At 36.4% G+C, this 23,678-nt stretch overlaps 5 protein-coding genes across 5 annotated transcripts; 4 read left to right on the top strand and 1 right to left on the bottom strand.

Annotated features, from left to right (window-relative positions):
• The first annotated feature begins 1,579 nt into the window (after window positions 1-1,579).
• LOC103437639 (BTB/POZ and TAZ domain-containing protein 1) lies at window positions 1,580-5,198 on the top strand. Its single transcript, XM_008376128.4, has 5 exons — window positions 1,580-1,910; window positions 2,025-2,158; window positions 2,537-2,840; window positions 3,250-3,566; window positions 4,837-5,198. Exons 1-5 carry the CDS (start codon window positions 1,629-1,631, stop codon window positions 5,027-5,029), a joined length of 1,230 nt encoding a protein of 409 aa, XP_008374350.3. The 5' UTR covers window positions 1,580-1,628; the 3' UTR covers window positions 5,030-5,198.
• A 6,067-nt stretch (window positions 5,199-11,265) lies between these two features.
• Window positions 11,266-14,462, top strand: LOC103437641 (autophagy-related protein 16). The gene is made up of 5 exons (XM_008376129.4): window positions 11,266-11,783; window positions 11,909-12,035; window positions 12,331-12,512; window positions 12,604-12,799; window positions 13,277-14,462. Coding segments are annotated over exons 1-5 (1,530 nt in total). The 5' UTR covers window positions 11,266-11,781; the 3' UTR covers window positions 14,300-14,462.
• Window positions 14,463-14,926: 464 nt separating this feature from the next.
• LOC103437642 (uncharacterized) lies at window positions 14,927-16,688 on the top strand. Its single transcript, XM_029103930.2, has 2 exons — window positions 14,927-15,140; window positions 16,367-16,688. The coding sequence occupies exons 1-2, from the start codon at window positions 15,036-15,038 to the stop codon at window positions 16,454-16,456; spliced, it is 195 nt and encodes a 64-aa protein (XP_028959763.1). The 5' UTR covers window positions 14,927-15,035; the 3' UTR covers window positions 16,457-16,688.
• A 1,630-nt stretch (window positions 16,689-18,318) lies between these two features.
• Window positions 18,319-20,207, top strand: LOC103437643 (vignain). The gene is made up of 4 exons (XM_008376130.4): window positions 18,319-19,045; window positions 19,157-19,392; window positions 19,504-19,644; window positions 19,744-20,207. Exons 1-4 carry the CDS (start codon window positions 18,601-18,603, stop codon window positions 20,008-20,010), a joined length of 1,089 nt encoding a protein of 362 aa, XP_008374352.3. The 5' UTR covers window positions 18,319-18,600; the 3' UTR covers window positions 20,011-20,207.
• Window position 20,208: 1 nt separating this feature from the next.
• LOC103437644 (peptide methionine sulfoxide reductase-like) lies at window positions 20,209-23,090 on the bottom strand. The gene is made up of 2 exons (XM_008376131.4): window positions 22,574-23,090; window positions 20,209-20,702 (listed from the first exon to the last, which is right to left on the bottom strand). Exons 1-2 carry the CDS (start codon window positions 22,904-22,906, stop codon window positions 20,448-20,450), a joined length of 588 nt encoding a protein of 195 aa, XP_008374353.3. The 5' UTR covers window positions 22,907-23,090; the 3' UTR covers window positions 20,209-20,447.
• Between the last annotated feature and the right edge of the window lie 588 nt (window positions 23,091-23,678).

Here is a 23,678-nt window from a genome sequence, read left to right as displayed (position 1 = left end):
AGAGATGAACAACACTCATTTATAAATCACAAAGCATCATGATAAATGGACTCACACACACATAACAACTTCAGTTTGAAATACCCATTGCTATTTTTTTAGAGGCATTTGATATTCAATGTGTTCAAATCTCATGATCGATTGTCGTTGGATCAAACAATATCTAAGGGCTAGTTTGGTATTGATGTGTTTAAAAATAAAAAGTGTTTTTGCTGTGTTGTGAGAATAAACAGATGTAAAATAAAATTGTTAAGTGTTTTCGTAAACCTTTTTTTGTAAAAGTGTTTTTAATAAAAAAAAAGGAAGCATTGTCTGAGTGTTTGATAAATTTTTATATAAATTACTTTGAATATGTTAAATGACTAATATATATATATATATATATATATATAATGTGATATAATAATTGTCAAATACAATAATTTAGGGATAAGGATTGTAATTTTGTAAAACATGTGGGGTATACTTCCTATTTGAAAATTTCATTAAATGAGCATTGATTATTATGCTTTGAAAAAAAAAGCACTTTTTTAGAAGCATGATAGACTTTGCTTCTGCTTTTTTACTTTTATTGACAGCAGTTTTAAAAAAAAAACATTTTTTTTTGTTTTACCAAACATATTTAATGTTCCAAATTTTTTAGTAAGCTGTTTTTTTTAAAGCACCACAATCCCAAACCAACCCTAATGAGTTTTAACAGGTCCTTTAAGGGAAGAGATTTTCATTTTATTTTTAAAAAATGGAGATTAGTTGTGAGACTCACTTCACATTGAACTTCAACAATTCAAACCGTTCATTTTGTAAGTCTCGGTTCATAGATCATCATTGTAAAAATTCAATTCAATCCGAAAACATTTGTTTATTTAACTATTACGACAAAATCTCAATGTTTTTCTTAGAACAAAGTGTTCGTCAATTTCTTTGAACTCAATTGGATGCCTCAAATATTTTCGATTTGGATAATATTTAACAATTATGATCTATGATGTGCAACTTGAAAAATAGACAGTTCAAATCGTTATAATTTAATGTGACATGTGCTTCACAACTAATTTTCATTTTTATAAAAAAAAAAAGAGGGATCTTTTTACTTAGAAGCCTCCATAGTATTTTTTTTTTTTAACAAACGATAATATCTAAACAAAGAGGATGGGGAAGTGAGCTAAGTCTTACAATGGTCTTGCCATAATAATGTATTTCAACTTTGCATTTAGCAACAATCGAACCTAAGACCTTTCACTTACAAGTGAGGAGTAATACTACTAGACCGTAGTACTAAATTGCAAAAGTCTTCTTGGTTTGAATGACAATAATAGGTGATGTGTTGTCATTTAGTACTATAATTTAGTGGTAGTCATCTTTACTGGTAAGTAAGAGGTTTTATGTTCAATTATCACAAAAAGTCAAATTTAAACCATATTATTACTAGTCTATTGTGAGACTTACCTCACTTTTCTACCTTCTCAATGTAGATAATATGTTTTATTCGAAAGATAATATGCTGATATGTTATGCGTGTGAGTGATAAGCACTTTTTGCCCAACTTATAACTTATCTTGTGACAGTGAAAAATGCAGCTATTAGAAAGCGCGTGTCACGTTTGTCGATGTTTCTAATATTTAATTTTGATGTTCCAATTCCACTCCCATCTTTCTTTCTCTATAAAGTCAGGCCGACCATCAAACCTCTTCATCCACCCTCATACAAACAAAGCAGCCGACTCGCAAAAAGCAGACTCCTTCTTTACTCATAGTCTCTCTCTCTCTCTCTCAATGGAAGCTAATCCGACCGCAACCTCCGGCACCTCCGTCGACCTGTACGGTCTCTCCGGCACCAAATATCTCCCCGAACCCGACGTCGACATCCTCACCTGCGACGCCATCCGCATCCCGGTGCACTCTTGCATCCTGGTACGCTATTTCACCAAACATGCGCCGCCTTTCCTCCTCACTCCTCAAGCAATTTTACTTCTATTTTGGAAAAATCTGATTTATGTTTGTGTTTTGATTTCAATAATTTTGAAGGCCTCAGTGTCGCCGGTGCTGGAGAACATAATCGACCGGCCTCGTAAGCACCGGAGCTCGGAGCGGGTCATTCCGATTCTCGGCGTTCCGTACGACGCCGTATTGGCCTTCGTCCGCTTTCTCTACTCCTCCAGGTTCGCCGCCGTTTTCCTTTTACGCTTTGCTAAATCAACGCGATTTTCTAACAGTCATCGCTGCCTACCGTTTAAATTACACCTGGCAGATCTTGATTAAATGCTTCGAGATAATTAATGGAGGCAGATTATCTGCGTTACTGTTTCTCTCTTATTTTGTGCGGTCACAATTAAGTCACGTCAATATTTTATATTAATTTTTTATAAAGATAACAAGATAAAAAATAATAAAAATATAAAATATTAACGTGACTTACCTGTGATCGCACAAATAGAAAAAAATGGAAATGACATCTAAACAAGAGGCCTGTCTTCATAATTAATTCCCTTTAAATTACACCTGGCATGTTTGAACTGACGAAAGTGCCCCTGGTGCAGGTGCACAGAAGAGAACATGGAGAAGTACGGGATCCATCTGCTGGCGCTGTCCCACGTGTACTTGGTCCCGCAGCTGAAGAACAGATGCACGAAGGAGCTTGGTCAACGTTTGACCATCGAAAACGTGGTGGACGTGCTGCAACTGGCGAAGATGTGCGATGCAGCGGATCTCTACCTCAAATGCATGAAGTTGGTCGCTAATCACTTCAAGGTTGTTGAGACAACTGAAGGATGGAAATTCTTGCAAGCTCACGACCCTTGGCTCGAACTCCACATCATGCAATTCATCGACGAAATTGAATCGGTACGCTACCTTCATATTTCTTCGTTTCGTTTCGTAAAAGACAAGAAAAATTAGTATAATATTTCTCATATATCTCGTTTAGAATGACTTTTAAAATAGCTGAAAATGTTTTTGTAACGATTTCTTAGTAAAATGACAAATGAATCAAGAAAAAACACATTTTTTAGATGCACAAAGCACTTCAAGTACTTTTGAAACTCAAAATCATTTTCGTGTAAAGGGTCCTCGTTCATTTTAGAACTGGTTTCAAATTGATCAATTATTGTCAATTGCTGATGCATATAAAACTGACGTAACTATTGATAATCAGTTTAATTAACATTGTCATTGTAGAAATTTATCATTTGTGTTAATTGTTTAAACCCAATTTGTTATTGTATTAATCAAAGTTAATATTGTGATTAAGCAGAGGAAGAAGAGGACAAGGAGGCATAGAGAGGAGCAGAGGTTGTATCTCCAGCTGAGTGAGGCAATGGAGTGCTTGGAGCACATATGCAAGGAAGGTTGCACTAGTGTTGGGCCCTACGACATGGAGCCAGGTCACAAGAGGGGCCCATGCAGCAAGTTCTCCACGTGTCAAGGCCTCCAGATGTTGATCCAGCACTTTGCCACGTGTAAGAGGAGGGTGAATGGAGGGTGCTTACGTTGCAAGCGCATGTGGCAGCTTCTTAAGCTTCACTCTTCAATGTGCGAAGAACCTGATTCTTGCAGAGTCCCTCTTTGCAGGTAAACATATATTTAAAAGCCATCATTAAATTCTAATCTTAGTTAGTCATTCTAATGGTAGCTTATGGAATCCTCATAGTTGGTTAATGAATAATTAAGAGAAAAAGTAGTTGTTGGTAGGATGCCAAAAGATTTTATCAGCTAAAGTAATTGGTTTTCTTTAATTTGCAATTAGAAACTCTCACTTTAGTTGGCCATTTCTGGTTTGGAATCTCATAAAATGTAGGACGGTGAAAGAATAGACTAGCCTATGCATCATTGAAACCTACTTCCAACGAGGCATCTTTGGAAGGGGTGGTGGAACCCAATTGATCATGCCAACCGGACAGAAATCCTCTTCAGATCTCATTGTTCGGAGCCTAAGAACCAGGCAATCCTTACCACTCAAATTGAATACGACGGTCCTCATTAACTCATTTCTTTGGCCCACTCACACAAACCAAGGGCCAGATTTCCTAGTCCTTAGGCTTTGATCCGGAGAAAATCCAAATTCGTGCCAACCCATCCTAGCACCAATTTAATTTTGGTCCGGCATCCCGGTTTGTTAGGGTTATATAGCGAGTAATGGTATCTTGACATACGGTGAATATGAATAGTACTTTCATACAAAATATAAATTGAATTGATAAATTGTAGAGATTTAGAATCTAGGATCTTATGTTGCTAGACAATTTGATAAGAGAACATTTCTTCTTATCTGAGCTTGTTTGTTGGCCGGCCTTTAATAGTTTAGGTATGCACGTGAGTCATGTACTAGAACGACAGCTTGTGCATATCATTGTTTATTAAGGATGAAGGAGACAGAAGCTGGCTAATAAAACCAAATAAAATAGATTCCATCACGTATGGGATGGGACAAACGAAGGTAAACATGTTCCACGACCCTTCCATCCAATCACTTGTCTTAATTTTAGTGCATAAAATATAGAAGGTGAAAGCATTCCATCGGCCGACGTAGATTAAGTCAGTTAAATCTACGTCGGTTAAGCAGAATAGCGTGCTCGCCTCGTTGCACACAAGTTCGAGTTCTTCCCGTAGTTAAATGTTAGAATATGTGTCGTCTTCTAATAAAGAAGAGGTCTTTCATCCCAATCCTAATTCCTAACTCTTACAACTTGCAAATTAAAAAAAAAAAAAAGGGTTTTGATTTTATTCAACTTGTCACTCCTACGGTCCTACCTACATAAAATATCATGGATGGTGTGTATCTAACCATTTAGCAACTAGCATTGATATTGGTTAACACGATGTCGTTTTCGGAATGTGACAGGCAATTCAAGTTGAAAATGCAGCAAGAGAAGAAGACGGACGATGCCAGGTGGAAACTGCTTGTGAAGAAGGTGATGTCGGCCAAAACCTTATCTTCCCTGTCTCTGCCAAAGAGGAAGAGGGAGGAAGAATTAGGAGAAGGAAGAAGCACTTCTACTATTACTGCTCATGGAATTAGAAGCTTCAGATTGTGATTAATTAGTCGTTAATTAATTATTATATTTAAGTTGGTAGAAAATGGGGTTTAACATTTATTTATTATGTTTAGTTACCAATATTGGGGAAGTATTATCATGTCCAATTTGGTTCCATCATTTATATGTAGTAATTTTTTTGACAATAAATTTCCACTTGTTTTGGTTACATTGATCTCATCTTTAATATTATGATAAATTCGTAAATTCGTAATTTTATGTGTCGAAAACTAATGAAAATAACTTAAAAAATTTGAGTTTTAACGATAAGGATAAAATGAAGAGTAAAGTAAATAGTACCATGATTAATTTTTTAGTGTAAAAATGTGGTTTCGTTAAAATGAGCAGTACCGAGAGCTTTTCGTTAAAGTTTCATTTTTATTATGGGAGTGTTAGTAAGATATAAATTAGTGTATTTTACTATTTTTTAACAATTTAAGTTTTTAAGGCTTATTGGTTGTCTACGTGATATCAAAGCTTTGATTTCGTCTGCCTCTTCACATGCATGATACGTCAACACGTTATTAGAGCTTACAACTTAAGTTGCAGGGTTTGGGGCATGTTTACTACTTATAAATAATTAGACTAATCTTCATAGTCCATATTGCCAATTACTTTTATGTTTAAATTTCAACGAGTAATTGACTGTATAGAAAACTATATCTCTCGCCCATCACAAGAAATATAAGCGAGATAATACATAATTACATGAAATTGAAAGTTAAAAAAGTCTTCAAAATTAACAAGAGAAAAATATGAATTTTTTAAAAAGAAAACTGATTAGTGTACGCTTCAATCCTCATGATATGAATGTTTTAATTGTTACATCGTCTTGTGACTTCGAATATAAGAAATCAAACATTTTCCACATTTCCATGTTTTAGAGTATGGGCCTGTAAAAGATATTTAGTTAGTCTATGTATATTTTAGTTTACGTGCACGTCATTTTATCTTCCATTTTGATGACATGTACAAGTGGTTATTGAATTGATTACCACCTTAAAGGCGTGCATTAACAACCACGACAAGTCAATACTTGTAAACTGTGAATCTGTTTAATCGTGACCACATATAAGGTGTAATTCTCAACTAGTCTCCTCTAGACCCAGAAAGAGTGAATAATTGTGGTTCCCACCAAGTGTCCCTCTTTTGAAAGAAAAAAAAAAAACATGCATTAACATATCCTGATGTGGAACCCTCAACCACATGTCATCCAATGGTAGGATTCTTAATCTCATCCCATTCCATCCCCTTCTCTCACATATTATTTTTTGTCTTATTGTCTCTATAAAAAAAATCAATATAAAATGTTGACGTGATTATGAGAGGAGTTAATTTTCCTCCTAATAAAAATTATTGAAGAAAATGGACATTTTTAGCTCTTTTAACAATGGAATAGCAAATATGATTCAAAGTTGGGAGTTTTAAAACTGACGGCAACTGCTTACAGTTTCCTATACTCTTGCCCTTTTACCCGGAAAAGGATCCTCGCCGTATCCTCTTTGTGGGGATCCGGAGGATTAATTAATCACGTCCGTTCATCGTACATCGTGCGGTCAGTCATTTAAAATTTAAAATTGAATATAAAGAGTATCTAACGAAAACCACTGTTATAAAAATCTCCGCCTAGGCGCTGGGTCACTACCCCGATTAGTTTCTAAGCATTTGAAAATTAAGAAAATGCACCTAGACCCACCTAGGCACATGCCTAGCCCGCCTAAATCCGTATAGGCACTCGCGTAGGCTGCGACTCTCACTTAGACATAAAATCGATAACTTTCATTTTGCATTTTAATTTTTCAATAAAATGTAAGAAACTTGTTGAATACTTGGATGAACACTCATTATATGTTTGTTCTCCATGTTTTCAATATGTTCTAATACTTTATAATTTATATCTCATTTTATGTTGCAATTTATGTATCTCAATACAATTATGTGTATTTTTAAAGTATAAATCAGCACTTATTTATACAATATATAATAAATTTACTTAAATTTGCCTAGTCCGCCTAGGCGCTAGGCACCAGCCGGCCGCCCGACTAGCGCCTAACGTTTTTTAGAACCTTGACGAAAACTAACCGCACAATGTACAATGAACGGACGTGATTGATTAATCCCCCGGATCTCTACAAAGAGGATCCGGAGAGGATACTGTTCCCTTTTGCCCAACGTGGTTTCTTTTTTTCTTTTTTCTTTTTTTATATATTTTTGTGAGATATTAGTCTCGCTCCTAAATGAAGGACGAGTGGAGTTGGTTGCGTGATATGTAGATTACGATTTTAATCTTATTATATCTGTATATTACGATTATAACCATATTATATTGGGATTGTTTTGTGTTTTGTTTTTGCAAAGTGAGGGCATTTTTAACATTTTGGAATTTCACCATTGTGGTGTACTTCCTTTATATTAGGTCTTCATTTGAAACTTTGAGTTGAGAGGTCTTCATTTGACTAATTATTTTACTTATTGTCCACCTACCTTGAACACACATTTAAAAATGTGTAATAAAAAAAGATTAATACACAGCTTGAAAATATCAATATTTTGATCCCTTGAATCTTTGAATGCATACGTTACTTCTAGATTAATTGAGGGTCCTAATATTACAAATTAAATTAAAACATAATTAATAAAAAAATAAAGGGACATTGTTGAAAAGGTAAAAACTGCGAATTTTTTTTGTCAAAATTAAGATTTGTATACTACGTATAAATCTTGTAACGAATACAATAATTCATGACGTAACATGCCATGTTCACATGTTCCATTGTTTTGGAAACCTTAGTGGTAAAATGCGAAATGCAAAGTTGGATTAACAAAGAAATACTTCGTGGTGGCCTTTTATTGATTCTCTCCTACTCCGATCTCACTAGTCCAATGCATTGATCTATCTCATCTCATGTCGAGATTTTTGTGTGTAATCAATGTTACATCTTATTTAGTAATAAGTGATGATAGGGATACTATCGTGATGATATATTCTCAATTGCAAACTTCGAATTTCTTGTACGGTTTTTCTTCAGCGTAGTTGTATAGACAACACTTATGCTTAATAGTACTTCTGCCATAAATACTTTCATTAGAAGCACAACGAACAATTATTAACTATTTAAGTGCTCCGAGGAAGCATATTACTATTTAATTTATTTTATTAAAAGTATTATTACTATTTTAATTTATATTAGAAAGAGGAATTTAATTGAATCGTTGTATGTTGCAAAGAAAGATTTTAATAATTACCAAAACAACTCACAACTTGCTTCTGAAAAATAAACAACTTAAAAATACTTTACTACTTTAAACAATGAATCTTCTAGTGGCCTCTGTCCCTGGTTCGAAACTTTAGAGTCCATTTTTTATGATATTCAAAACCACTCTCAAGACATTTTTTTTATCAGTAAAAATAAGGTACGACCCGTCGGACACAAACTGTTTATGTGTGATCATAACGATGTTTATATTGTTCAAGGAGTTTGTAATATAAGACACTGTCCACACCCACCATCATTCAGATCCATCAACTAAGTTGATTTCTAATATTATTGAAAAAACATTTTTTGCCTCGAACGCTTAAAGTGGAGACTCTGAAATTTGAAAGGCTTGTTAAGATTAGGAATGAAGTTGTTTTCAGAATCCATGACAGATTGGTGAAGTCTTAAAATTATTATAAACCGAAAAATTAAAGGACGACGTTACCCAAAAAATGTAGAAGCCTTGAGCGATAAATGATTCATGGGATGTCCCGAAAACAAGTCATTCTCTTTATCACGTTTATTGTTCTCAAGATAAAACAGCCCAAGAACCTTGATTTTCTGGTTAGGTTCTTCCCCGCGCAATTGGAGAACCTTCGAACTCACACCCTTTCGATGTGTTGCTCTGAAACACCTAATTTCAGAAACACAACCAGATTTGGAGTTTTAATTGCTAGTGTAAAACTCCATTACCCAAAACCAATATTTAGTCACAAATTAAAAGAAACGTCGAGGAATCGAAGACTAAAAGCTGGAGAAAATCTGCCCTTCCACACAGACACAGTGCCATCTTTCCCAATCTCCTTATCTTGGTGTGGAAGCTAAACTTGTGGCCAGAAGAAGGCTGAAAAGTCTTTGTGATTCTTTTCGGTTCCTGAAACTAATGGATAACCGTGGCTTGCCACTAGTTGTCCCTTTTTTTTTATTAAAAAAAAAAAAACATCCTACGAAAGTTTAAACGGTGGGAGGTTTTTGTCCAAAGTGTACTTCAATTGGTTTGAGATGGTCCGAGGAACTATGTTTGAAGTTCCACTAATATGTTTTAAGCTAGTTTAGGAGTTGTTAAAACGTTCGCTTCCTAGGAGGACTTTGTGTCATAGGTTTCGTTACCTTGCGGCTGTTCAACTTGTCCTGCCTCACCCTACGACTCGGACTAACACAGGTACAATGTGCTCACTGAAATGGATTATGTTTCAAAAATTATGTGTAAAGTAGAATCGGAAGTTCACAACTTTCAGAATTAGTAAAAGCATTTCAATTGTCATCCAAATTTTGTGATCGCCCGTGCAATCAATAGTAATGAAATTTTTATGTAAAAGATATTGATACAATTAAAAGTGGAACTATTTGGCATAAATTGTGATTCTTAACGATAATGCAATCTCCCTTGGAGGACTTGTTTATGTCATAGGTTTCAATACCTTGAGGCTGTTCAACATGTCCTGCCTCTCTAATTCATCTCCCTAATTTTTGGAAAATTTTGGATAAAGTCGAATCGGAAATTCACAGTTTTCTGAATTCGTAGAAACATTTCAAAAGTCGTCTAAAATTTTCGGACATTTGGCTTGGAATATGGAATTTTTTGGATTCAAAAATTTCAGTCAAAAGCGGATTTCACTATCAAACTCACACCCTTACTACAATTAGAAAAATGACACACACACACACACATTTCTTTTAGCTTCTCATACTCATTGTTAATCAATTTTTTGTTTCTATTTGATTTACACCCTTACTACAATTAGAAAAATGACACACACACACACACACACACACATTTCTTTTAGCTTCTCATACTCATTGTTAATCAATTTTTTGTTTCTATTTGATTTACATAATTTGAGAGTTATGAATAAAGAGAGGTAAACGCTTAGCGCTCGTTTGAAAGTGCTTTTAAAATAGTTAAAAATTGTTTTGATCAAAGTGCTTTTGGAATCAATCATTACTAAATACTCATTTGGAAGTACTTTTAAATGACTGAAAGTGCTTTCAGAGAAATATTTTTAGGTTTCAAACCAGTTATGTGCTTTTTTCAGGAAGAGTTTCATGTCTTTTTCTACACATATTGTCCAATATCATAATGAATAGGGTGTTAGGTTTCTACCTATGTGTCTCAGATTCGAAACTCACTCTCCTAAATTATTATAATAGTTTCAAACTTTTCCCTCCCCTAAGACCTACTCCAACCCTTGAAGTAAAACTCAAATTTTAGGTTCTATACTTACCCTAACTTGCTCTAAATCTTGGGACAAATATAAGTTTTAACCCAAAACTCATTTTTGAGACAAATTTAGCCCAAGATTTCTCATGGGTTAGTGGAGTTGGCCCACTATATATGTGTATTTTTTTTCGTTTTATTTATTCATTAAATCAAACGGTTAAAATCTAACATGATGAAATCTAACGGTAAAAAAAGAAGATCCAATTGTCTAAATTTAAATTCAACGGCTAAAGTAATTAAAAAATATATTATTTTATGTGTTTCATATTCTGTCATAGTGTTTCACGAGTTTCATGGTGTCGGTTTAGAGATTTTTCAATATTTATCGAAATCTAAATATTTTTGGGTTAAAATGTTCATAAAATTAAATTAACACAGTCAACATAATTTTTTTTTTAAGTTACCTTAAGAAAAAAAATTATCCTAAATTCATTTTTTAAAACTTCCGGGCTAAAAACTTAACCAGAAGGGTTGGAGGAAAAAAAAAATCTGTTTTTGGGTTAAAACCCAAATTTCTATGGGTTAAAATTTTTAACTTTAACCCAAGAATTGAAGATGGTTTAATAATAATAAAACTTGAAAAAAAAATGTTTTTTAGGATTTATTTGCGTTTTTACGAAGAATTGATTTAAAAAACAATCCACAAAAAACACTTCAATCATTTTTAAAAATCTTTCAAATGAGTCATGAAACTTTCAAGTGAATCCAAAAGTGTTTCCAACTATTTTAAATACACTTCCAAACGAATCCTAAAATATGCGTAAAAATCACCTCCTTTAAAACTAGGGGTGTGCTATCCACACACCCCTTTTTATTTCTCACACATCTGTCTGTTGATCTTCTTCAATTCATCCAATCCGAATGCCGAAAATTAAAAAGGTGTGGGAAAAGTAAAAAGCGATGTCTGGATATCACATCCCTAAAACTAATGTTAATTAGTCAAGAACGACGCCGTTTTATTGATAGTCTCCTTTCGTCCGTCGTACTCCCGACTCTACGCTGGCTCGATCTCTTGGCAGCAACCCCCGGTTTTTTCAGACTCTCAGTCGGAATCGAATTCCATCGTCTCAGACTTCCCCAAACGCCCTGATTCCGAACGGACCAATTCCAAAGGGATCCGAATTCCCTGTTTTTGGGCGTTGCTAAAACCGGCCGCCGCCGCAACTTTCAACGCTATTCCGGAATTACCCCTGCGCCTTCGAAGAAGACCATGATTTCTTCCCCTTATTGAATCCCTAACGATTTCTCCGGCACAATCCTCGATTTCGATCGCAATGTAAGTACGGCGTCGTTTCCGGATTCGTGAATTTTCTCTTCGGGAAATTTTCTCGGTTGCCAAACAGAGGCGATCGTACACTGCAGAGGTGTTTGTGTTTTGCTGAAGTCTGTTTCTTTGTGCAGGTCGCAGGAGGAGATTGCGACGGAAGCGATAAAGCACGCTCTGAAGGCTCTGCGGAGGCGGCATTTGGTGGAAGAAGGTGCTCATGCTCCAGCTATCATCGCTCTTGCGAAGCCAATTCTTCATCAGGTAGTCTCTTAGTCTCTAACAAGCTGCGATTTATGGTTCTGATTTTTGGGAAATTTTGTTTGAATTTGAAATATTTGATCCCCGAGTTCGCTAGCAGAAGAATTTTCGGTTGATTGAAGTAATTGATGTAATTACTATTTTGGGGAAGAATTTGATGCTTCGTTAACTTGTTGTGGCGTTTAGTTTGCGAGTTATCGGTTTCTTGTGTGATTGGAATGGTTTATAGTTGTAGCTTCCCTTGGGTTTGAATTGTTTAGAACTTAGAGATTGAGTTACTTTTTGGTTGTCTTTTAAGGGCTCAGAATGGAAGGAGAAAGCGGAGAATCTGGAAATGGAACTGCAGCAGTGTTACAAAGCTCAATCGCGGTTGTCCGAGCAACTCGTGGTGGAAGTAGCAGAGTCCAGAGCTTCAAAAGCTTCACTTCAAGAGAAAGAAGCGGCAGTGGCTGATCTTCAGAAGGAGTTAACTGAAAAAAGGTTGAAGTTTTTTTTACTAGTAATGGAAAAGCAGACGCTTTTTGAGATTTCAAGGTTCTTGATGACTGATTTCAATGAGTACATGTTGTAGGGATGAATGCTCTCAGTTAGCGGCTGACTTGGAAGAGAAGATTAAAGCTTTAGAATTGGTTGTGAATGAGAACAAGGAAATAAGAGCACAGCTAGAAGCAATGTCTATTAGAGCTAGGAATGCTGAAACTGAAAGTAAGGTGTTAATTGACCGCTGGATGTTGGAAAAGATGAAGGATGCAGAACGCCTTAACGAGGTACTTTATATGTTCTATAATCAAACTTAAATATTGTGGTTCTCTCATTTAGTTTAGTCGGTAGTTCTAGATGTTGATGGGTTTAAGGTGTGATGCGAGACATAGCGCGTTTTCTAGTTGTTAATGGATTTAAGGTTTGCCACTTTCACAAGTGTTTGGTAAATGTTAGAAAAACCTAAATGGAAACAATGCTATATATTAATTTGGATCTCTTTTGACATGCCACATGGGATTTTCCGTTTTCTTTCTTGCACTTAAACTATTCTTTAACTTGGACATAAAACATTAGAAAGTATATGGGATACCCGGATAAGATTTGAAATCTCATTTAAGTGGTTGCAAGGACTGCCTTGTTCTCCAGTATACAATAGTATTGAATTTCTTCATTTATTGAAAGAAATATTTCTTTTGTACATTTCTTACCGATTGTACATATGGGGTATATGTTTTAACCTGTGTGTTCTTTATTTAATTTAGGCAAATGCACTATATGAAGATATGATCGAGCGGCTTAGGGCCAGCGGTTTGGAAAAACTTGCTAGGCAGCAGGTAGATGGTGTTGTCCGCCAAAGTGAAGAAGGTGCTGAGTACTATGTGGAGTCAACCATTCCCTCTGCATGCAAGAATAGGATCCCTGCCCATGAAGGAGGTTGTGCATCCATATTATTTGAGTACAATTCTGGCAGATTGATTACTGGTGGACAGGATGGGTCCATTAAAATGTGGGATACAAATAATGGGTCACTAACTCATACACTTCACGGTTGCATTGGTTCTGTTCTGGACCTGACGATTACCCATGACAATAAATCTATCATTGCAGCAAGCAGCTCAAACAAATTGTATGCCTGGGATGTTAGCTCAGGGAGGGTTCGCCACACTCTCACTGGCCACATGGATAAAGTTTGTGCAGTAGATGTCAGCAAATTCTCAAGTCGTCATGTTGTGAGTGCAGCTTATGATCGTACCATAAAAGTTTGGGATTTGCAGAAAGGTTACTGCACCAATACAATCATGTACCCGAAAAATTGCAATGCTTTGTCATTCAGCATGGATGGACAGACCATATGTTCAGGCCATGTTGATGGAAATCTTCGTTTGTGGGATATTGAGAAAGGAAAGCTACTCAGTGAAGTAGCTGCACATTCAAATGCTGTGACATCTATATCTTTGTCCCGAGATGGTAATGTTATACTGACCAGTGGGAGAGACAATGTGCATAATTTGTTTGATATGCGGTCTCTGGAAGTCCGCCGTACATTAAGAGCCACTGGAAACAGAGTAGCGTCGAATTGGAGCCGGTCCTGTATCAGTCCAGATGACAATTACGTTGCTGCTGGATCTGCTGACGGTTGTGTGTATATTTGGTCAATATCGAAAGCTGACATTGTGAGCACTCTGAAGGAGCACACTGCATCTGTCCTGTGTTGTTCATGGAGCGGGCATGGAAAACCTCTAGCTTCTGCGGACAAGAACGGAATCATCTGTACTTGGACGTGACGGATCTGGCCGATTCCTTTTGTTCTTGTTTCCACAAGACACACGTATACATAATGTACACAAGTTCGATTAGATTTGGTGTAAATAATGATTCATCTCGAATTGTAGCGTGCCTGCATTCGTCTATATCTCTCATCCAAATATATTGACTAAATTTTATTCATTGCTTTGGCTATTGTTGATTCCTTGTATTTTCTTGTTGAAGCATATCAAAACTATCATATATTGTTATGTTGTTATAGAATATGGAGAAAATGTGGGTTAGCATGTTAACCATAACGCCACCTTGTTTGGGATGCTTTTTAAGAATGGTTAAAAACGCTTTCAGACTACATTACATCGTTTCACAAAAACTTTGAAAGTGACTGTGGATCGTAAAAAGTGCCTTCTAGAGAAGCACCTGCTTCAGGCTCTTCATGCATTGTAGGAAGCACTTTTGTTCACAAGTACTTGTACTAAAAGTGATTTATGAAGAAGCATTTAAAAGTGCTTCTCCAAAAATCAAGAAGTACTTTTCATGTTTTGGTAAAAATGGGCCAAATAGCATTTGTCAATCGGCCCAGCAAAGACACTTGGAGGGCTTTCTATCTACTCTTAAGTTGTATAAAGCATTTTGGCGTTCGGATTCGACCCGTTTACGATAAACGGAGAGTGGCGTTAGTGGGTCTGTCTATCTATCGATCGCTCACCTGAAACCTAAAACGGAGATTTGGAAGCAGAAAAGAAGGCGAAGACGATGGTGAAAGTGGCAACCTACTTCGCTATGACTTTGGGAGCTTTTGTGTTCTGGCAGTCCATGGATAAAGTCCACGTCTGGATCGCTCTGCATCAGGATGAAAAGGTTAAAATCTCTTCTTTCTCTTTGCCTGCAGAAGCAATTTCTCTTTCAGATTGGACTTAAAATTTGGGTGATTTGCAATTTTTTATTTAAGAATTCGATTGAATTTGAGCACTGCAAGCTCAGAATTTAGATGGGTTCTCATTGAATTGTTCAATTATGGCGGAAAATCCGATTTACAGGAAATTGGCGTGAAACTTTGTGGTGAGGTTAGAGGGAATGCAATGTTTGGTTACAGGGAATTGGGGAACATAATTGAACTTGGAATTTCGCTGTATTTGTTGTTGCTATGCTATATTATTATGATAAAGTGACACCTCCTGTGTAGAATTCAACCTTTCGTATCGTGGGGTTTCTTATTTGGAGCTCTGTTTTCTGTGATAAATGCAATGTAGTCATTGTTATAGCCTTTTCGTAGCCGAGGGAAGCATAAATGCAATGTGGGATGCTGGGGATTGGGGAACGTAATTGAACTTGGAAATTTGCTATTATTGTTGTTATTATGCTATATTTTTGTGATAAAGTGGCACTCCTGTGTAGAATTCAACCTTTCAGAAGTTATAGACATTTCGTATCGTGGGCTTTCTTATTTGGAGTTATTCTTTGCGTGACAAATGCAATGTAGTCAATGATATATTCGTTTTGTGTCCCAGGGAAGCTTAAATGCAATGCTTGGTTACTGAGAACTGGGGAACATAATTTGAACTTGGAATTTGACTCAGTCATTAAGTTATATTTCTGTGATCAGTAACACTCTGTGTAGAATTAAACCTTTCATAAGTTATAGTCGTTTCTTATCATAGATTTCTTATCTGGACCCTTCTTCCATGTTGAACAATTGGTTGTGTTTTCGTAATACGTTGCCTATTATCATGACTAGTTGTGCTGCTTCTCTTTTGTTTCCCTCCATTAGATGCGGGTTCCATATTACGTTCCCATAATTTAAGTAGGAAGCACAAACTTGTTGAAACCAGGAAACTAGTATTTTAGTTCTGAACTACATGTTCAAAGGATAGCAGGGATGCTTGGACCAAAACCTAGATTTTTGAAATCTTGGTAGTAATAGTTGGCTGCTCATAACATGGGCGTAAATGTAAGCTTTTTTGTTGTGCTTACCTTTTAAATGTGCCTTTTTAGTTGGCCTTCTCCGTGTATTAGCCGTTATGTTTTGGTATTGTTACCGTTCAAAGTTTGGAATGATATTGATTGGGGTCTCGTTAACATGGCAGCAAGAAAGACTCGAAAGGGAAATGGAGATTAAGAGAGTTAGAGAAGAGATGCTGCGGGAGCAGGCCAAATTAAGGGAGACTCAAGCATGAGCGACTCAGATTGATCTTCTTGTATGTTTGTATTCTGTTGTTTCCTCTGCTTCTGATTTTGTCTGAGCATTGCTCTCTTGAACACAATCACAATTCTAGAATAATTTAACTTGGCATTCACAGAATAGCTAAGTGCTGTCTTATGGCTTACTTTATATAAAGCTTTCGAAAATTACATGTCGTGTTTTTCAATGTTTAGTGAAACTTTGAAATGACGATTATCATTTGTCGAGGCACGGTTAGGAATGCATTATCTGAATATTGTTAATATATTTCCTTATCTAGATGTATAAATCGTCATCTCATCTGCCGATTTGGTTAACATGCGAGCTGTATATCTCTAGACCTGAACTTATATTCACTTTTACACCAGTATCCGCGGCACATTTTCAACGGCATAAAGTCCTCGGGCCATCCCCGTCGTGAGGTCATGTCATCGGGATTTTGGGCAGTTAGATTTAAGATCAGTTGTCTCTCTGGTGTTAGTGTATAGATGGCATGAGGCATATGCCCAACAGCTTTTGGCTTCTGCGGCTAACAGCTTTTGGAATATTGTTCATCACAGAGATTTTTCTTTTCCCACTTAATCGACTTTTATTTTCATTTTCCTATTTCCTTACAAAAGGAACTAAAATTGAAGATCTACTTATCTTTTGCCACTTGAGCTTAACCGAGTTTGAGATTTTCGTTCGGAAGAGTACACAAATGTCGTGTTTACTTACAAGAAATGAAAATTGGAATTATTTGAATTTTTTAATTTTTCTGCGTTTACTAAAATATGGGTAAAATCTATTTAAATTCTTAATTTCCTGTCTACTAAACATAAAAAATAAAAATAAAGTGTGAGTTCTATCTTAAAGTATGTAATCACATACTTAAAAATGCAAAAGTTAGATCTACTAGGCGGTTGATTAATCTTATTCCGTATTTCCCTTCTCAATTCAAGATTATCCTCGTAAACATGTTAAAAATATAATTGTGCGTCACAACATGATAAAAACTACTAAAACCTTGTTACATGTCACATCATTTGGTGATTAAAACTTGAGAAATTCTTAATCCATTTAACTTTGTTTAAGGTTGTTTCTAAAGAACTTTTGTGTCCAAAAAGGGAGGCATCCACACTTTTTCTTAATGTGAGAAGCCTCACTTTCTCCAAGCGTAGAAGTGACTAGTTACCAGTACACTACGCTAGTGTTTAGTCAAGTCCTACAAGCGATGTTTTACATCCTTTTGGTTGCTTCGGCATCAAGTAACATGTACGAGGCTATTCTTTGGGTTTTCATGACCTCCAACTCATTCTCGTATGTCGAAATTTTGAAAGGAAATTGTTTTTTACTGTTCAAAATAATCAGTGTATACTTCTCAAAGCGTTATTTCTTTCTTATGTTTCTTATGAGTAGGAATGCACAACGAGATGTTTCACTACTGCAATTGTTCTTCCCAAGGGGAAATTATAGTTATATAAGTTGTTTTGCCAATAAAGTAGAGATCAAATGCTGCTAAACCAAATGATCATTTGTTACTTTTTCGTCTTTATTAGAAGTACTCTACAACAAGGGATTATGTTGATCAAAACGCAAGGCTTGCCATCACCAATTGAAAAGGCATTAATTAACTGTGTGACGATCAAAACTTAAGTCACTATGTTGACTATGATCAGTTAAAGATAAAAAGCAGTTACCATAGAAGCACTTTTCTTCCACTTGCCAAAATCGTGTCTAAGACACTCCACCTACGTAACCATGCTCCTCTCTCTCTCTCTCTCTCCATCTCCATACATGGTGACGGTAAAACGTGTTGGGAATGTATTCAAACCCTAATATCCAAAAGCACACCAGCTTTTATTGCCAACTGCTAAAAAGTTACCTACATTCTTGCTTCCTTTTCTAAAAGTTCCATGCCAAAATATGAACCCACACTCACTAATTCAATCCATTGCTTCCACAAACAAGCCAAATCCCATTTCCCACACAATCATCACATCCCATATTTTCTCTCGGTTATTTAAAGTTGTTCGTCTCCACAAGATACCCCATAACTTACTCTCTTTGTTATCCATTCTTTGATCCTCCATATAAGGCGGTGTCGAGGTCTTCGTATTCTCATCCTGTGTCGAAACTTGAACCCTAAGCCGGTAGAAAATGACTAAGTTTGTTTGGGTTGCGCTTGCTCTCTCGCTCGCTTTGGTTATGGGGGTTTCTGAGAGTTTCGACTACCACGAGAAGGACTTGGCCTCGGAGGAGAGCTTGTGGGGTTTGTACGAGAGGTGGAGGAGCCATCACACGGTTTCTAGGAGCCTCGACGAGAAGAACAAGCGATTCAATGTGTTTAAGGAGAATGTCAAGCATGTTCACAACACTAACAAAGGTGATAAGCCTTACAAGCTGAAGCTTAACAAGTTTGCTGACATGACCAACCATGAGTTCAGGAGTGTTTACGCTGGTTCGAAGGTTAAGCACCATAGAATGTTCCAAGGGCAGCGTGCTGACACAGGCTTTCGGTATGGAAATGTTGGGAGTGTCCCACCATCTGTTGATTGGAGAAAGAATGGAGCTGTCACTCCCGTTAAGGATCAAGGCCATTGTGGTAAGCAAAATTTGCTAAATCCTTCCTCGTTTTGTTTCATTTTCTTTCTACAAAATGGTATCTGTATCGATTGTTTCAACTATATTCCTTTGTTTCGATGAAATTATACAGGTAGTTGCTGGGCATTTTCAACTGTTGTAGCTGTTGAGGGCATCAATCAAATTAAGACAAAAAATCTGGTTTCGTTGTCTGAACAAGAGTTGGTCGATTGTGACACGGAACAAAACCATGGATGCAATGGAGGTCTAATGGAACTGGCAATGGAGTTCATCAAACAAAGGGGAGGCCTGACAGCCGAAACTAATTACCCTTACCGAGCAGCAGATTCAACATGTAATGTTGCAAAGGTAATTAATTTTGTTCCCATACATTTCAGGGATATATCTTCAATCCCTTTTCGACACCCCTTCGCTTATGAATGTGAGATTATAAGGTTATAACCGATACTTTTTTTCCAGGAAAACGCTCCGGCAGTGTCCATTGATGGCCATGAGAGTGTGCCTGCTAATGACGAGGATGCATTGCTCAAAGCAGCTGCAAACCAACCTATTTCTGTCGCCATTGATGCTGGAGGTTCCGATTTCCAATTCTACCATGAGGTAAAGCTTCTAATATCTATTCGCCTTAGCTAATATCTACTGGAGAAAAATGAAAAGGTCGAGGGATCGTATCTTAATCTGCTGGACCATGATTCACAGGGGGTATTTGATGGAAAATGCGGCACAGAGCTTGATCACGGAGTAGCAGTTGTTGGCTACGGAACAACACTTGACGGAACCAAGTATTGGATAGTAAAGAACTCATGGGGAACCGAGTGGGGAGAGGAGGGTTACATAAGGATGCAGCGCGGCGTCTCTGCTAAGGAAGGGATATGCGGAATAGCAATGGAGGCTTCGTATCCCGTCAAGAACTCATCGACAAACCCTCAAGCAGCACCTACCTCAAACCCTAAGGATGAACTCTAAACAAAATCCAACAGTTTGACTCTAGCTTTCGCTGATGCTGCTTCGGTTATAAAAAGTTGCATCACTCAAGGCCTCGTGGCCAAATAATATTTGTCTTCTAGGTTTGAATTATTCATGTATTATCTAAAGATCTGTAAATTTCCTCAATTCACTAGTAGTAATATTATCAAAGCACGTAGGAAAATTAAACCCGAAAACTCGTACAAAAGAAGCTTCGACATATAAAAACATGACGCCAAATGTGCATAAACGATATGGGTACATAAGTGCCAAATGATACTATTAGATGCGACAGTGTTTCATGCGTACATTTTCAGTTCCACTCCGAGCCTCATTTATTTAAGATACGGTAGATATTATCGCACCATATGTTATCGTTGGTGACTACGATTTAGGAATATTTTTTATCATATGGCATCAAATGCATGCATAACTTATCAACCATAGCATCTGATAGGATCAGTGCAACCCTTCTCGGCAGATTGTTTGTTGCCTTTACCTCCTCCTTTTTCGAGATATTGCTGATGGTATTCCTCCGCCCTGTAAAATTTCTTTGCCGGGAGGATCTCCGTCACCACCTTCTTATCCTTCAACTCCGCCTGCTTAGCTTCCTTCGATTCCTCGGCCAGCCGAGCCTGGTTTTTGTTGTAGTAGTAGATTCCGGATCGGTATTGTGTGCCAACATCTCCTCCCTGATGCATAACACAAATTTATTTGATAAATAAATGACAATCAAGAACTAGTTAACCCAAAAAGGAAACATATATAGGAGTATGCCATATTTGTCAAGGTAGTACAACTCGAGAATAGATAATGCTTGGCTACTCAAGGATGAATACGAACTTCGACTCAAAACTCTTCGTGTTCAAATCACAGAGTTTTGTGCTTATGATTTTCATGTTATTAATCACACTCTAAATATCATATTTGAAAAAAAAAAGACTAAATAACTTTAGTTTTAATTGATTTTTTTTATCTTTATAGAATGATTTATAATATGAACAGTTTCAATAAAAAATACAAAATTCTATAAATCGGCAAGAAATAATTTTGAGTAGGTTTGAATTATTTCTTGAGAACAACTTGAGCCCATCTCAATCACATGTCACTTCAAGGTTCACTTGCCTGCTTAATTGTTAATTCATCCATTCTGTTTCAATTCACAAGCAAGTCAGCAACCATCCATTGATTCAATGCTCCCATGTTATTACCATAATCATCCTTGTGCTAGTTATTGCTCCATCACATAATTTTTGAGAAATGCACACAAATAATATCTGTTACAAATTTTTAATGAAAAATAAAATTTGGATACCAGACAAGCGATAACATGTGTATAAGTCGCAGTATAGTACTCTTTCTTTTTACAAGTGATGTTAAGGGATCTGAAATCAAACGCAAAATCTACATAATAATGGTAAAATGTTCCTTACCAATTGAGCTACGACTTCCATATTAAATACTCTTGTGTCTTTTGTTTATGTCCTTTCAGTTTTTTTTTTGATCAAAAGTTGCTAACTCATATAGGGTAAACTGCCAATTTAGTCCCTGAATTATCACCTTAATGAAAATTAGGTCCCTAAACTATTTTTTCAGAAAAATTAGTCCCTGAATTATAAAAATCTGCCTATTACATCCCTAATGTTATATTCGAAGCTACTATATTCAATTTTCCATCAATTTAAGTCACGTTACTTGCATGTGATACACATTGAATGCTAGATTGGTAGTTTTTCATAAAGAAATAGTGTATGTAGTTAACTTTGAAGGAGAAATTGGTAATTTTTCATAAAGAAATAGTGTAAGTTAACTTTTAAGGGTAAATTAGACATTAAATTCGCAACATATATGAAATGTTAAGCACTTATAAACAAGAAAATGATGGTATTACATTCTAAAGTGTGTCAAGTGACTTAATTTGACGAAAAATTAGATAAAATAGCTTTGAATATAATAATAGGGATGAAATTAGCAATTTCTAATGAATTTAGGGACTTATTTTACTGAAAAAATAATTCAAGGACCTAATTTTCACTGAGGTGATAGTTCAGGGACTAAATTGGCACTTCACCCACTCATATAATTTACTTGCCTAATTTTTCCCCTAAAAACACAAACTTAGCTGAAATTTAGCAGTCATTGAGGACTCATTTAGAAGTGTTTTTATAATTATTAAAACCACTTTTGGTGAAAAGGTTTTTAGGATCCAAAATCACTTGAAGTATTTCTGCAACAAGCATTATTTATGTGCCTTTTGTAAGAAGTGCTTCAGTTGTTTTTTTATAATTCACTTGTATTTTTATTAAGTATTGATTCTAAAAACACGTTTATCAAAAATGTTTTTAATCATTTTAAAATCATTTTAAAAAATTCTTAAGAGACTGGCAAAATCATAAAACAAAATTGTTGTTGTTTTACTTTTGGCTTTTAGGGACAGAGATTAAAATTCAAAATAAATGATAAGCACAAAGGTAAAACTCCATACGTCAAAAGCAGAAGGCGCGAACAAAATACAGGACCAGGCTACAAAATCAACGGCCCATAAAACTCAAAAACCAATTACCTGGCGATTAAGCGTCGTTGGATCATGGCGATCCCAAAACACAGTTAGCAGATCCTTGTAGGGGCAGACTTCCGGGTCAAACTGGACCCGAACCACCTCCGCGTGGTTCGTTGTTCCGGTGCACACCAATTTGTAATTGGGATCGTCCGCATGGCCTTGGGAGTACCCGACCTCGGTCTTCACCACCCCTACCACTCGCTGGAACCTCAGCTCCGCTCCCCAGAAGCACCCGGATCCGAACTGAGCGAACTCGTGACCCGGATTGTCCGTAGTATCCGAGTCCGGGCCCAGAGCCGGGTTGTTGACAGCGGAATTGTCGGAAGCGGCGGCCATTATTCTTGCTGATTGAATTTCGTGGAGGAGTGGGAGTGGATGGACTGTTATGAAGAGGTGTGGTAGTTGAATCTGGCAGCCATAGCCGGCCAGATACAGACGTTGCTAACGGCTTACAACCACACGTCGGTATTCATTTGTTGTTTTTCTACAGTATGCTGACCGTAATACTATTTACACACTTATTTTTATTTCTTAAATATCGTTATTAATTTTCATCCATTAAATATATTGAATTAAAAAAATTAATAAAGTATATACAAAAAAAAAATGTGGATAGCATTATTTCTTTTTTATTGTTTTAATTAAAAAATCATTGCACAATAAAAGTGACATCGGTGGACGTGCCGGATTGGTTATCGGGCGCGACTATAAATTATGTGGGCTTGCCCGCAGAGGTTCGAATCCGGTCGTTCATGTTTTTACACTTTCAAATTAATACTTTTTTTTTTCTTTTTTGTTGGTGTAGCAAGAAGGAGGTTCAAACTTTACCAACAAAGGAGGTTCAAACTTAAGTGCAAACGAGAAAACAGGAAGCTGGTCTTGACTCTATAAAGTACTAATATTTTTTATGTGACTTGTGCAGTATTATTTGTGTGATGACTTGAGAGCGAGAGTTCACTTACAGGTTGACCATAAGATTCGATCCTTTAAACCTCCAGTGGGGTAAGAATCTACTAGCCAATACCCTGGGGGTGAGGTTAGCGTATGTTGTATGACCATGGCAATCGACAATCTCGCTATTTTACCATGCTTTTTTTCTTTCTTTTTT

The sequence above is a fragment of the Malus domestica genome, chromosome 06, assembly GCF_042453785.1.
Source record: "Malus domestica chromosome 06, GDT2T_hap1".
NCBI classification, from domain to species: domain Eukaryota; kingdom Viridiplantae; phylum Streptophyta; class Magnoliopsida; order Rosales; family Rosaceae; genus Malus; species Malus domestica.
This window is presented reverse-complemented; position numbering and strand designations above follow the sequence as displayed.